The 16,596-nt window shown below is 40.8% G+C and overlaps 1 protein-coding gene across 1 annotated transcript in view; it reads right to left on the reverse strand.

Annotated features, from left to right (window-relative positions):
- Positions 1-15,233: 15,233 nt before the first annotated feature.
- Positions 15,234-16,596, reverse strand: part of NMBR (neuromedin B receptor) — a 709,507-nt gene continuing 708,144 nt past the window's right edge. Inside the window, exon 3 of the mRNA XM_040430097.1 lies at positions 15,234-15,632. Coding sequence (XP_040286031.1) covers positions 15,234-15,632 — 399 coding nt within the window. The remainder of the gene's footprint in view (positions 15,633-16,596) is intronic.

Below are 16,596 nucleotides of genomic sequence, written 5' to 3' on the forward strand. Positions count from 1 at the left end.
AAAAGAATTCTAAGGCATCCTTATCGGCCTCTCCAAGGTTATTAATTGCACTATGATGAAAATACAGCAGTATATACAGTAACTCAACAATAAAATTGCTTTTTTTTTTTTCTTTAAGAAATATCACTTATAGGTTTCAATGCCATAGCAATGTTAACAGAAATAGAATTCAATTCTTGTAAAATTGAGTTTTGTGTAATAGGTTCTTTTGTTGATTTGTTTTGTATTTTGTTAGTGAATGCCATATTTCTTCTAGAATGATACTCTCTGCAAACAGCGAAGAGGTCATCTATCAAAATTGTCGTTAGCATGAAACATTTGTTATATTTCTGAAGCTATATGTCTATGAAAATGTCATACAATACTTCAGAAATAGTTTTGAATTATGATATGAAAACAGACCACGGTAGATGACATGTCAAGCCCGCTATCTATGTTAACCATTAGTTTGTTATACTGGTGTGATACATAATACTGTATGTGGCTATACTGTTACTGTTAGCCAAGTCTTTTTAGGACAAATGATAGTTAGGATAGCAGGTTGGTACAAGTTATCCTCTATCCATAGGACAGGGGATAACTTTAAGATCGGTGGGGGTCCTACCGCTGGGACACCCACCGATCAAGAAAATGGTGACCCCGTACCCCCCACCAATCTTAAAGTTATCCCCTATCCTGTGGATAGGGGATCACTTGTACCAACCAGAATACCACTTCAAAAGGCAACCAGTAAAAACCTCATAGACTGCAGTTGCATACTATTGCAGTTTATGGTATAAGCATTCAAATAGTCGCCGAATCAAGTTCCCTGCGGGGACTAAAAATTATAGTAAACAAAAATGAAAATATAGTTTTTTAAATAAACTAAATATAAAAAATGTAAATAACAAATTTTATACATAAAAAGAAATAATAAAAAATTCTACCTGATATTTCCATGAAAAATGTCCAAACTATTAAAATGTAAAAATATTTATCATGCAGGGTGAATGCCATAATGGAAAAAATTTTAAGTGGCCAAGGTGTTAAACCCATTACCATACAAATATAAAAGGGGTTGTCCCAGCAGTTAAATTATATTGTCATCATACAGGGGACCCCTACTTGGTAATTCATGTTTTACATAGACTACTATTCAGCTGTATGTCTGCTATGTATTACTAAGTTTCCCCTGAAGCAACTGCTGCATATGAAATGTTTGGTGGCTACATACAGTGGGATGCAAAAGTTTGGGCAACCTTGTTAATCGTCATGATTTTCCTGTATAAATCATTGGTTGTTACAATAAAAAATGTCAGTTAAATATATCATATAGGAGACACACACAGTGATATTTGAGAAGTGAAATGAAGTTTATTGGATTTACAGAAAGTGTGCTAGAATTGTTTAAACAAAATTTGGCAGGTGCATAAATTTGGGCACCACAAAAAAGAAATGAAATCAATATTTAGTAGATCCTCCTTTTTCAGAAATTACAGCCTCTAAATGCTTCCTGTAGGTTCCAATGAGAGTCTGGATTCTGGTTGAAGGTATTTTGGACCATTCCTCTTTACAAAACATCTTTAGTTCATTCAGGTTTGATGGCTTCTGAGCATGGACAGCTCTCTTTAGGTCACACCACAGATTTTCAATTATATTCAGGTCTGGGGACTGAGATGGCCATTCCAGAATGTTGTACTTGTTCCTCTGCATAAATGCCTTAGTGGATTTTGAGCAGTGTTTAGGGTCGTTGTCTTGTTGAAAGATCCAGCCCCGGCGCAGCTTCAGCTTTGTCACTGATTCCTGGACATTGGTCTCCAGAATCTGCTGATACTGAGTGGAATTCATGCGTCCCTCAACTTTGACAAGATTCCCAGTCTCTGCATTGGCCACACAGCCCCACAGCATGCTGGAACCACCACCATATTTTACTATAGGTAGCAGGTGTTTTTTTTGTAATGCTGTGTTCTTTTTCCTCCATGCATAACGCCCCTTGTTATGGCCAAATAACTCAATTTTAGTTTCATCAGTCCACAGCACCTTATTCCAAAATGAAGCTGGCTTGTCCAAATGTGGTTTAGCCCACCTCAAGCGGCACTTTTTGTGCTGTGGACGGAGAAAAGGCTTCCTCTGCATCACTCTCGCATACAGCATCTCCTTGTGTAAAGTGCGCCGAATGGTTGAACGATGCACAGTGACTCCATCTGCAGCAAGATGATGTTGTAGGTCTTTGGTGCTGGTCTGTGGGTTGACTCTGACTGTTCTCACCATTCGTCGCTTCTGTCTATCCGAGATTTTTCTTGGTCTGCCACTTCGAGCCTTAACTTGAACTGAGCCTGTGGTCTTCCATTTCCTCAATATGTTCCTAACTGTGGAAACAGACAGCTGAAATCTCTGAGACAGCTTTCTGTATCCTTCCCCTAAACCATGATGGTGAACAATCTTTGTCTTCAGGTCATTTGAGAGTTGTTTTGAGACCCCCATGTTGCTACTCTTCAGAGAAAATTAAAAGAGGAGGGAAACTTACAATTGACCCCCTTAAATACTCTCTCATAATTGGATTCACCTGTGTATGTAGGTCAGGGGTCACTGAGCTTACCAAGCCAATTTGAGTTCCAATAATTACTTCTAAAGGTTTTGGAATCAATAAAATGACAACAGTGCCCAAATTTATGCACCTGCCTAATTTTGTTTAAACAATTATAGCACACTTTATGTAAATCCAATAAACTTCATTTCACTTCTCAAATATCACTGTGTGTGTCTCCTATATGATAGATTTAACTGACATTTTTTATCGTAACAACCAACGATTTATACAGGAATATCATGACGATTAACAAGGTTGCCCAAACTTTTGCATCCCACTGTATTTCCCTGTAAAAAAAAAACAGCTTCTATGTTAAATCAGCAAAGGTATCTTAGGCCCCTATATTTGGCATGATGTTCACAGCACAGCGTATAATTAGTGCCTTGAGAAACACCCCATGAGAGAGTGCTGAAATGTTGTGCGTACATAAAGTATTCTGTTCTTTTTGCTTAATTCCCTACAGTGCTGCTTTTTTTTATTATTCTTTTTGTATCAAGTGAACTCGGAGTTGGAGTCTGGGGGGGTTGAATCCAGATTCACTTTTTTTTGTGTTTCCTTTTATGTGCAATAAGTCAAAGATAATTCACAAAACTAACATAACTTAATTTTTATTTATGAAAAATAGCATGTTTCCATCAAGAATTGCTCTTTCAATTAGATTTTATGAATATAACATATTTTACAAGTTCACAATTAAGAATATATAACATCAACGCACAATATATATATATTTTAAAGACATTGATATATATATAAAAAAAAAAAATTCTATAGATCAACTGAATGGAGCACACTGCATGCAGGGCCATATAAATCATGCTGTATCAGACAATATAGGAATCACTAAACTATTTCATTTATACCATACAGTCGAGGTAATTTTCATTATATATACATGGAGAAAACATTGAATTACATACACATTAATAAAATGCTTCTACAACATCCACATTTGATATTTAATTCTACATACTGGAAAGTTCCTTACCTTAGAAAATTATTAATATTCTAGTTCTAGTCACATTTTATAGATCGGATGAGTTGTGTAGAACTGTGTGTGCAGTATAATAAGTTGTGCCATTGCAAGGAAACAGACTCTTTAATGCTAAATGTGAGAACATGGGAGAAATATTTTACTTTGAAAGCGACAATGCAATTATATGATGGTCACACTGTCTTACCAATATAATAGAAGAATGGAGGTGGTATGCGGTATGGAAGCATTTTTCTCCAAGGTCAATATATTGCTTGTCGCTTGTTTCTACCATGTACATAGTACATCCATCTGCCAAAGCTGAAGCATCTTTCAAATGTGAACCAACAAAAGAATTGTATATATCTTCTGCAAATAAATGACAGCTTTATAGCCAAGTTATAGGTCTGCTTTAGCTGTAAAGTCTATCATTAGTAGCAGGCTACCATCCTCGAAATAGCCGGATGTATAATCTGAGTTTTACTCTAATGCCTGCCTAGATAATGGATCCGCTGTGCAGCAAAAAAAGTCCAAGCAATTCATACTGTGACTTTTTACAACGCCCATAATTATTCCTCATAAATGTGCTACTAGCAACAATGTCATAAAGTGCTTTGAATTTACTCAGTTTTAATACATTTTTAAATTTTTATTAGTTCCAGTTTTTTTAAAATTCTATATGTTCTCAGTTACCTTCTGCCTCCACAGTTTATTCTTGCTGTCTTCCACCGTGTATTTTTCCTCAATATATTTTTGGTATATTGTGAAATTAATGAATCCTTTTGAGTCTGCTATGCCAATGCTTCCTGTTAAAGCTGAAGGCAGTTTTCTTAATAGCTAAAAGGCCATTACTGATCATAGAGTGATGGCATATCCTAACAATATGCAACCTACCTTACCATCCAGTTATTGCATGTGGCAGCCATACAGAAGTCCACAAACATTTATTCATAAGTATAAATAGTTTTGGCAGCTCTTTCAATAAATTTCACTTTTATTACTATCATTAAAAAGATAGGGCCTCCCTCTTATTAATGGTAAGAAGAATATTCAAAGATGTTCCAGACATAAGACCACTGAATGTTTTTTTTATAAGTCCAGTTTCACAAGTAGAGATTAGTAGATGGTCCCACACACATACAACCATTGAAAATAATTTATGTTTTTATACATGGCTATAATATGCAAAGAGCTAAATCACTTTGTAAATATATTGCATTACTTATTTTGCACCGATCCTGAGTTACATTGACTATTATGGTCCAGAGTTGCATTCATAGTACTGATGGCTTCTTTTAGAAACAATTACGTACAAGCTCATTGTCTGACACGTTTTAAACTTCCCAGATGGTCTTCTATAAATTAGTGAGAGATTGACGTTGTAGATAAGATTACTATATAGGGCCTCGTAAAAAAAAAAAAAGAAGAGAGAAGAGCTACAAGTAGGCTTTTGAGCCAATACTGACACTAGAAGACTTTAGAGGGGTTGTATAATCTAGGACATATCCTAATGATATGCCATCAAGGTCAAATAGGTGTGAGTCCTACCTCTGAGACCTGCACCTATATCCAGAACAGGTCCCTGAAGTGGAAGGGAGAGGGCCATGCATGCACGGAGTGCTCTCCATTCATTTTTATGGAAGTTTCGAAAATAGCCAAGCCAGCGTTCTCTGCTATTCTAAAGTTCTATAGAAAAGAATGGAGAGTGCACTGCACAAGCACGCCCATATGGGAACGATGGAGATATTCGATCCAGTGCTCGGGTATTTTCAGTGGTCCCATAGACACGAATGGAGGGTGGCCCCGCACATGCACTGCTGCTCTCTGCTCACTCTAGGGGCCCCATTCTGGAGATAGTTGCAAGCCCTAGGAAAATGACACCAATGTCTCAGCAGGAAATGCTAAGAGGTTTCAGGTTCTAAGCCTTCAATGTAGTTCTGGACAGAAATACATGAGATAAGATAAGTCGTGAATTGCAAAGATTTTCAGCTGACATGTATTGTATGTGAACTCTAGATGCATCTGAAAATAGTGCTCTACAATTAACATACTGTATGCTTTAAATAATTATCTGAAGCACATAGCATATACCTTACATCATTCATTTTATGAAATCTACTATATGTGTATTTAAAATGAGTATATAAGAATATGGAATGTGAGATGAGTCCATTAAGTGTACACTAAAGGGCACATTACTGCAAAAAAATTGAATGAAATGGTTATAAAATATTCCTGCTTTGTAATCTTAACTACTGCAAACGTAATGAGGAAGGTTCAGAAAGGTCATATCCTTAAAGCTTTTATATGTGTATGTATGTAATAATTAACATCCTGGGAGAAACCCAGGAAGCAGTACAATTATTTAATGGTCACATGGTGTTAAAGGGAACCAGTCATCACCTTTACACTGCCCATACTAACGGCAGAATAAAGCAGAGACAGGCGAGTTGATTTCAGCGGTCTGGCATTTATAAGTTAAAAGTAAGTGGTTGCCGAGAACCAACATCACAATCATTGCAGACCGGGCCTGGAAAAGAGTCCCGGCCACCTGAGAAGAGTCATGGTTATTCATAAATTCCTGCTCTCCCTGCTGATGACTGACTGTCTTCTACCGAGTTTTCTCCCTATCTCTCTAGGAGAGAACTGCCAATCATCAGCAGGTGGGTGAGAGATTATGAATAACCAGGACTCTTCTCAAGTAGATTTGTTACTTTTTTAAGGACTGGGCTGCAATGATTATGATGATGGTTCTCAGTAACCACTGACTTTTAGCTCATGAGTGACACACCGCTGAAATCCGCATTTCTGTAACTATTTTATGCTGCCCTCTGTGAGGTCAGCATGAAGTTGATGACAGGTTCCCTTTAACAACGTATTAGGCTTCATGGACACACAATTTTATATTATAGAGCTCTAGAAACTCCAGTTGCCACCTTAGGCCTTACTCACACGTCTGTGTCCATGTATACAATTAGTATTCCAAGTGCACTGCTAGGTGAAAAAGGTTTCAGCATGGTGGCTCAGTGGTTAGCACTGGTGCTTTGCAGCACTGGAGTCCTAGGTTCGAATCTAACCAAGCACAACATCTGCATGGAGTGTGTTTTTTCTCCCTGTGTTTGTGTGGGTTTCCTCTCACATTCCAAAGACATATAAGTGTGTAAAATGAATAAGTAATAAAAAAATAAATAAAGAAGGGATTTCCAGAGCATCTCATCAATGGTTAAACTACCAAGAGAGCACTGATGTCATCACTGTTTTCACAGACTTATAGACTTCAATGGGACTTATCGGGTCCACAACACGGGGAAAACCACTGGTGTGAGGCAGTGGATCCATGTGCAGTCCATGGAAAACAAATATGTGATTCACGTGTGAATAAGGCCTTATGCTTCTAGAATACATGTATCTCCATAATATCTCCATAATAAACCACCCGATGGAACATGGCACTTTTTTCATTCTCACGGACTCTGCATGCCTATATATAAAATTAGAGGTACAGTGTGGGGCCATATATTTTTATAGGTGATGTATTACAGCTCTACAAAACTTAGAACTTGTACAGTAATCATATATATATATATATATATATATATATATATATATATATAGGTTTTCAAGGGGAATGATTTTTACATGAAAAAAGAGACAGAATGAGTTAAAATTAAATAATCATCAATCCCCTACCGTTGGAACACTTTTACAGTCCTTACTGCTCTCCATTTCCTAAACCTGAACTCGACATGCAGGAAATGACTTGGAGTGCCCACTCAGTCAATCACTGGCTCACAGACAGACAAAGCCATTTCCAGTGTGGCGAACTTGGGACCAGGAAGTGAAGAGTATCCGGGACCAGAGCAGCATCATTACAGCAATGTTCGATGAGGGAAGTAATGCATATTTGTTATTTTTAAGACATTCCACTCCCTTTTTGAATTATGAAAATATTCCCATAGAAAAATCCTTTTAAGCACTACTCTGGAAGTTTACTTTGCCTAGCTGAGCAAGTATAACCATATACTAGCATATATGATGGTATGCTAATCAGCTGTTTGGTTACCTGTTTGCATGAAAAATACAAAAAGAGCTGCTTTAATCAAAAGACCTTGAGATTGCCACATCATTTTGCAAAAAAGGGTACACAACAAAACCAAACATCTAAGTGGTTCCTAAGGAAATACAAATATTGTTTCAAATGATTTTCAGTAGTAACCATTTCTGTGTATGTACAGTATTTAGAGACTTTTTAGATTTTTAGTCTACAGCTCTACGGATTTTCAGTAAAGGCTGCCTCAGGGCTGATCAGTCAACCATTGAAACTGTTATTGATTCTCTCAGGGCGAATTTTACCCTCTTATTTTTTTCATGTGTCACTGCTGTCAAGTATTGAATCTTTCAAGCGCTCATAAATGTATATGTCTGGAAAATGTAAGATCAGACAACTCAACAGTGCATAGAGGAACAAAAAGAAATACTTGATAATACTACACTGTATGAGTTGAATGCAATTTCTTTTACATATTTGAGAACTCAAAGGTAATGGAGATTTAAAACAATCCTTTCTAATGTTTTATAATTATTATATACAGTGTTAAAGGAGTTTTCCGGGATGTTAATATTGATGACCTATCCTCAGGATAGGTCAGCAATAATAGATCGGCGGGGGGTCTGACACCCGACACTCCTGCTGATTAGCTGGTCGAAGAGAAGGATGCGTTCAGTGCGAGCGCAGCCTTCCCTTCATTGTTTACTTGCTCGCTGTTGCATTGCATCGGCGAGCAGTTGTAATAACTAATGTATAAGAAGGAGCCGTCCCATTGAAGTGAATAGGACGGCTTCTTGTAATTGCACCTGCACACTGCTGCAATGTCGACAGTGAGCATGTACACAATGAAGGGAAGGCTGCCCTAGCACGTATCAGCCGATCTCATATTGATGAGGATAGGTCATCAATATTAAAATCTCAGAAAACCCCTTTAATTGTGACTTTCTGATGGAAATATGTGGTAATAATACTGAGGAGTATAACTCATTACTCAATACTGAGTGTTAGTGACACATTAATGAGTTGTGATGAATTTTCTCGATCCCATATTATATGCCTTATATTTTATCTTTTCTTTGAGCAACTGCTTCTCAAAATGGCATATTTACATTTACAGTTACAGATAGCATATGCAACCCCTGAGGGAGAGATATTCTACATGTAATTAGAAGGTAATCCCATTACAAAATGAATCTGCCTTCCATGCTTCCTTCTTACTTTGATTATACAGTAGACAAGGAAAACCATTGGGGTTGATTTAGACCAGGGGTCTCCAAACTTTTCAACAGGAGGGCCACATTGAAGATTTTACAAGTATTCGGGGGCCGGAAAAAAAAATCAGTTATGTATTAAATTAAATGTATATATTTTACATGGATCGTTTTTGTAATCAGCATGATATGACTGAGAACAAAAGAGAAAAAACTTTAGCAAAACAACGCAAAGACACCCGTGTCCCTATCAGCGGTGTCCCCATCAGCACAAAAATGTCCCCATCAGCACAGCAATGTCCCCATCAGCACAGCAATGTCCCCATCAGCACAGCAATGTCCCCATCAGCACAGCAATGTCCCCATCAGCACAGCAATGTCCCCATCAGCACAGCAATGTCAGCATCAGCACAGCAATGTCAGCATCAGCACAGCAATGTCAGCATCAGCACAACAATGTCCCCATCAGCACAGCAATGTCCCCATCAGCACAGCAATGTCCCCATCAGCACAGCAATGTCCCCATCAGCACAGCAATGTCCCCATCAGCACAGCAATGTCAGCATCAGCACAACAATGTCCCCATCAGCACAGCAATGTCCCCATCAGCACAGCAATGTCCCCATCAGCACAGCAATGTCAGCATCAGCACAGCAATGTCAGCATCAGCACAACAATGTCCCCATCAGCACAGCAATGTCCCCATCAGCACAGCAATGTCCCCATCAGCACAGCAATGTCAGCATCAGCACAGCAATGTCAGCATCAGCACAGCAATGTCCCCATCAGCCGTGTCACCCTTAAGCACAGCAATGTCCCCATCAACGATGTCCCCATCAGAACAGCAATGTCCCCATCAGCGGAGTCCCCATTAGCAGCTGATAGGGGCCACCACTGATGGGGACACTGCTGTTGGGGACGCGGCTGATGGGGACACCATTGATGGGGACACCCGTGTCCCTATCAGCGGTGTCCCCATCAGAACAGCAATGGCCAAATCAGAACAGCAATGTCCCCATCAGAAAAGCAATATTCCCATAAAAAAAAAAATATTCCCATCAAAAAAACAATATTCCCATCAGAAAAACAATATTCCCATCATGGGGACACCCACTGATGGGGACGCTGCTGTTGGGGACATTGCTGTGCTGATGGGGACACCACTGATGGGGACGCTGCTGTTGGGGACATTGCTGTGCTGATGGGGACACCACTGATGGGGACACCATTGATGGGGACACCCGTGTCCCTATCAGCGTTGTCCCCATCAGCACAGCAATGTCCCCATCAGCGGTGTCCCCATCAGCACAGCAATGTCCCCATCAGCGGTGTCCCCATCAGCACAGCAATGTCCCCATCAGAACAGCAATGTCAGAATCAGCACAGCAATGTCCCCATTAATGATGTCCCCATCAGAACAGCAATGTCCCCATCAGCGGAGTCCCCATTAGCAGCTGATGGGGACACCACTGATGGGGACACTGCCTTTGGGGACGCGGTTGATGGGGACACCCGTGTCCCTATCAGTGGTGTCCCCATCAGAACAGCAATGTCCCCATCAGAATGGGGACGCTGATGGGGACATTGCTGTACTGATGGGGACACCATTGATGGGGACACCTTTGTCCCCATCAGCAGTGTGCCAATCAGCGGTGTCCTCAGCAATGTCCCCATCAGCACAGCAATGTTCACATCAGCAGTTTCCACATTAGCAGCGTCCCCATCATTGCTGATGGGGACGCCGCTGTGCTGATGTGGAAACCGATGATGGGTCACCGCTGATGGGGATACCCATGTCCCCATCAGCGGTGTCCCCAGCAATGTCCCATCAGAACAGCAATGTCCCCATCAGCAGTGTCCACCGCAACATCCCCATCAGCACAGCAATGTCCCTGTCAGCGGTGTCCCCAGCAGCATGTGTCCCCATCACCGCTGATGGGGACACCTCTGATGGGGACATTGCTGTGCTGATGGGGACATCGATTATGGGGTTACCGCTGATGGGGACATTGCTATCCTGATGGGGACACCATTGATGTGGACACCCATGTCCCCATCAGCAGTGTGCCAAACAGCGGTGTCCCCAGCAATGTCCCCATCAGAACAGAATTGTCCCCATCAGCAGTGTGCCCATCATCGCTGATGGGGACACCTCTGATGGGGACATTGCTGTGCTGATGGGGACACCCGTGTCCTCATCAACGGTGTCCCCATCAGAACAGCAATGTCCCCATCAGCACAGCAAAGTCCCCATCAGCAGTGTCCCCAGCAGCACAGCAATATCCCCATCAGTATGTGTCCTCAGCAGCTTGTGTCCCCATCAGCGCAGCACAGCAATGTCAGCGTTCCCCATTGTGTCCCCATCAGCGTTGTGCAACACTTGCCTCCGCTGTAGCCGGCTTCTGCTCCTCTTCTTTTTTTTTTCTTCTTGGACTCCTGAGTCCCGACTCCCGCCCGCTGCTACACACGTGGATTTGTTATTTCAAACAGCGGGCGGGAAGAGGGGAGGTGCCGCACCTGTGACGTCACTGGTTGCCGGGACATCGGCGGTCCCAGCAGCCAATCAAAAAGCACAGCGTGACAGCATGGGCGGTTGTGCGGCTTTCGTTCCTGCAACCTGTCAGCTGCGGGCGGGCGCGGAATCGAACACACAACACAAGCGTGACAGCATGGGCGGTTGTGCGGATTTGGTTCCTGCAACCTGCCAGCTGCGGGCGGGCCGGATCGAACGCACAAGCGGGCCGGTTCTGGCCCGCGGGCCGGGGTTTGGAGACCCCTGATTTAGACAATACCAGTTATCCAATAGGCTTTTACATACAAGATTTTTTGAGTTTTCTGCTTTTAAAAAATATCATTGCTTCACATTTTTATAAAATTGAATAGAAGAAAAACATTAAATAAATCCATATGGTATACTGCCCTGCACATGATAATTTCACTGCAAATTACAGCATGAATGGCACAAAAATATTCCATCTCTATATGCCAAGGCTACAGCCCTAATGTAGACATATACAGCAAGTGACTGCTACAGCCAATCACTGGCCTCAATGGGCTTGTGTTGAGGCCAATAAAATTGCTTCGGTGGTCATGCGTTGTACACTTGAGTAATGCGCTGCATACCTCAACGTTACCGCTGCAGCCTCGAGCACAAACATCATGAACGCGGACCAGAGCTGCCACACTGAAAATGGCAGGAGAGTAACAGGCTCATTATTTGTACCCTTTAGTACGTTTCACATGAACAATATGGATTGTGTCAGGATGCGTTCAGTGCAACTTGCACTGTTTCGCAAGCAAGTTCAGTCAGTTTTGTATGCAATTGCGCTCAGTGTTTCAGTTTTTTCCGCACGTGTGCAATGCGTGAAGTGAACGCATAGCACCTGCACTGAATCCTGACCCATTCATTTTAATGTGTCTGTGCACATGTTTTTTTCACGCATCGTTTCTGCGTGAGAATCGCAGCATGTTCTATATTCAGCGTTTTTCACACAGCCCCGGCCCCATAGAAGTGACTTAGGCTTCAGTCTAAAACAAATTGCATCCGGATGTAATCCGGATACAGTCTGGGAGCTATGCGTTTTTCACTGATGGTTGCTAGGAGATGATGTTTGTAAGCCTTCAGGTTTTTTTCACACGTGTGAAAAACGCATAAAAACTGATCGCACCCATGTGGAAAAAACGGAACCACTGAACGCAATTGCAGACAAAAGTGACTGAACTTGCTTGCAAAATGGTGTAAGTTTCACTGAACGCATCCTGCGCCAGTCTGTATCGTTCATGTGAAAGAGGCCTTAGTGGAGTTTTGGTAGTTTTTAATTAACTCAGACAAACTCTTTAACATCCATGTGCTAGCAATACCCCATAACTTTGATGATTTGATTAATAATTACAGTAAAAGGACTGTAAAATGGTTTGGACAGTTCAGAGACTATCATTTAAAGTGCACCTTCAATGATCCAAGTAGAAACCTCTTAGGATATGCACCTGGATGTAAATTCAACTTTCTAATCCGGAATAAATAAAATGGTGCTTTTGGCTGCTTGATTGCTTCAGCCACTTACAGACTGCAAACTTTTGTGTGTTACAGTACAGAGCAGAATATTCCTGCTCAATGTCTAGAGAGAAAAAGACATAGATAGATAGCTATGAGATAGATAGATAGATAGATAGATAGCTGATAGATAGATAGATATGAGATACATAGATAGATAGATCAATAGATAGATCGATAGATAGATAGATAGATAGATAGATAGATAGATAGATAGATAGATAGATATGAGTTAGATAGATAAATAACATGATTATCTTAATAAAGAAGGGAGCTTGTTGAAGGGACCTTTCTACATAAGAAAGTCCAGTTACTTCTAAAGCGTCATTGGCACTTATTCAGGTAGACAGTGTATTTTTGTAAAAGGACAAAGCAAGTAGAAAATTTTTAAATAGAGTGTTCATTGCCTGGCAACAACTATACCGTATATGTAATAAGGCGGATAATAATAATGCTGTTGAATTAAAAATTAGTGAATTATAAAGAAGCTGAAATGCTGAGCTTTGCAGGGAAATTCTCCACAAACTTACTGCATATGAGGATCTAAGAGTACTGTGAAGTTTATTCATTCAGTGGATGTACACTAGTTCAAAACTAGTTTTGTTTTGTACCAATGTAGTTTTCAGTTTTTCTACCATTAAATTTTCTTATTATAAAGCCTATATAAGAAATGACTGCATTGTGTATGCCTGAAAACAATGGTCCATATGTACTAATGTGAGTGCACATGTGACTGTGCCGCAAACTGGCACTTCTCGCTTTATAAAAGTCCACTGCCCTTACTGTAAATTCCAAGAGGGCATGTCTTAACAGAAGAAAGCATATCTTAGTGGGAAACTAGTTATGGACAAAAAATCAACATTTTGTGCCACAATTTTGCCATAAAATTGTGTCACAAAGTAAGGCATCCAATAGTTGGTATAAAGTGAGACAAACAGTGTCTAGCCCTGCTCCAAATTTATCATCCACCATGAGCCATTGTGATTTATTTGGTGCATGTCTAAACAGCCTAAATTTATGCCATCTCTAGGATTAGCAACCTTCCCCAATGGATTTTTTTAGGATAACATAAGTAGTTTAAAAAACATTTGAACAAGTGAGGTGTTTATAGTTATAACTAGTGTTGAGCGAATCTGAATTACTTGCCGATTCGTGGTAACAAATACATTTTTCCTGAAATAGCGGTAAAAAAAACATATTCACCTCATCCCTTTTATTGTGGAGAGGCCTTCGTGGCCATCTTATTTGCTGAAAATACACCAATTCTCGCACGTGAAATCACCATGTCATCACGCTGGGCGGACGCATGCATGAATTGGTGCATCTCTTTCAATCAAGATGGCTGCAACGGCCTCTCCACAATCAAATGGATGAGGTGAGTATGCATTTTTTTTAAACCCTGATTAACCCCCTGATAGGCTGAATGTGACTTTCAGAGGCTGCAATCAGCGTTGAACACAGCATCTGAGGGGTCAAATGAGGGGAGGCAGTGCACTTGCCATTCCCCATCATTTCACCCGCTCCATACAATGGAAAGCAATTTGTTACAAAGTAATTTGTAACTAATCAAATTTCTTGCTGATGTTCGGGGACGCAGCCAAATCAAATTTTTTAAACTTCGCTCATCACTACTTATAACACTTGCTTAAATCCCAGAATTCTTTCTCAGAAACTAAAGTTTCAAGTAGGCAGTCATTTTAGCCATTTTATACATAATTTGTACTTAGCCAGTAGACATGGCACCATTTAGGGAACACATGTAAACAAAGCCTCCACCCTCCATCACCTCAGCAGCATGATCCCCAGGAATGGGGGTATTAAATCGTATCCCAGTTAGTTGGCATATTGGACACTATATTGTTAATGCTCAACATGTCTACCTGAATTTATGTAAACCTATTGAACCACTTAAAAAAGTTAGATGGGGGGGTCAAATAGCATGCTGTTTTGGGCACCCACTGACACCAGAAACTATACAGTATACAGAGCCAGAAGCATACATTTCCATACACTGAAAAGTCACCTTGACGGGCTACAACAGCTCATTTCAACCTATTCAAGATGAAAGACGGCTTACTGGAATAGGTCAACACTAGAACCTACAGTGGACAGAGCCAGTGGCTGAAACAGCTGATCAGTGGGGATGTGGGATGTTGAACCCCCACTGATCTGAGGACAGGCCATCAATAAGTACTAGAAAACTACTTAAAATTGGTGTATATGGTGACAAATTCATATTATGTAATCATTTAAAAGTGAATTATGGAAAAGTTCCAATTTCACACTTTCACAAATGCAAATATCTTCACAGAGTTCATATTTCCCTTACAATTGATGTTATTTTAAATACAGTCAGGTTTCTGTTATTGCCAGAATAATCATAATGATGCTTCTTGACGACTCTGACCATTGAGGAGAGAAGTGCTGGTCACTGTATTCTTAACATTACTCTTCAAAGAAGTCATTCGGACATTAGATGAATTAAGCAGGTAGCTGGTAGACCTTTGGTGGTGTTTCTTTTTACGACAGCACAGTTGGCTGTTAAAATGTCTTCTGAAACTCTCACTTAGTAGGTAGAGTGCAAAAGGGTTTACACATGAGTTGGAAAAACTTAAGACACGGGCCACTAATGTTATTATCATATGTCCTAAAGAAGGATCAATTTCATTGTAGTTAAAAGACCGGTACATGTATAAGACGTGGTTTGGAAACCAGCAGAGTGCAAAGCAGCCAACAAACACCAGAACGATTTTTGCCAGACGTTTTCGCGTTTCCATCTGCAATGAAAACAAGATTATATTTAGTTTCAGTTCCATGCATTTTAATTTCAAAATAAGTTCTTGATTGGTATTTGAAAGCATTTATTTTGCATCCTCCCTATAGAATTATGTGACAATTTATACCAAAGGAGGCTAGCTTAGAAGCATGCACAACAGCAATTTTTATTTTTATTTTTGTAAATCTCTTTTTATTGAAAATATAACAAAAGTTATACAAAAAAAGAGAGCAATTAACAATCATTGCACATAGTGTCACAGGTAGTCATAAAAAGAAATCTGTCACGGCTGAGGATGGGGGAAATCCTCAGCCGTGCAATGCCAGATGCTGTTGGCCTACTCGGCCAGGAGAACAGGATAGGGAGCAGGTCACCTCCTAACAGCGTCCCTACCCTGACCCTAACTCCTAACTGCACGGGCCGACCTTAAAGGTAGGAGGACCCATGCGCAGGAACCTCGGATCCCTAACTCACCCTCCGTCCGGTCCCTGCGCTAGGAGTCAGGGTAAGACGACCTACTCCTCCTAGGCACGGAGGAGCAGGAGTCTCACTGGCCAAGCTGTTGGGAAAAAGGGGAACCAAAACAGACTAACGGAAATGGCAGGTGAACTAAGTAGTTCAACCAACCTGCCACAGCCTTGCTGACTGGATCCCTGAGAACACCCAGAATCCAGAACCATTAGCTGAACAAACCAAACGAAGGAAGGACCCAACAGAACATCAGATGGACATCTCACACAACATGACATAAAACATAAAGTGACATTTACTTTATGACCACAGGGGTGGCTCTCACAGGCAGATAATAACACAGGAGGCTGCTCCAGCAAGCATGCTGAAACAACCCACTGAGCCATGCTAACAGCGAGGCTATATAGGGCCAAGTAGCCACACCCACAGTCAGACACACCCAGTGCACACACACACTAGGAAGGAGGTTAACCCTTCCAACACCAGGGAAGGGA

Source organism: Bufo bufo, chromosome 4 (assembly GCF_905171765.1).
Source record: "Bufo bufo chromosome 4, aBufBuf1.1, whole genome shotgun sequence".
In the NCBI taxonomy this organism is placed as follows: domain Eukaryota; kingdom Metazoa; phylum Chordata; class Amphibia; order Anura; family Bufonidae; genus Bufo; species Bufo bufo.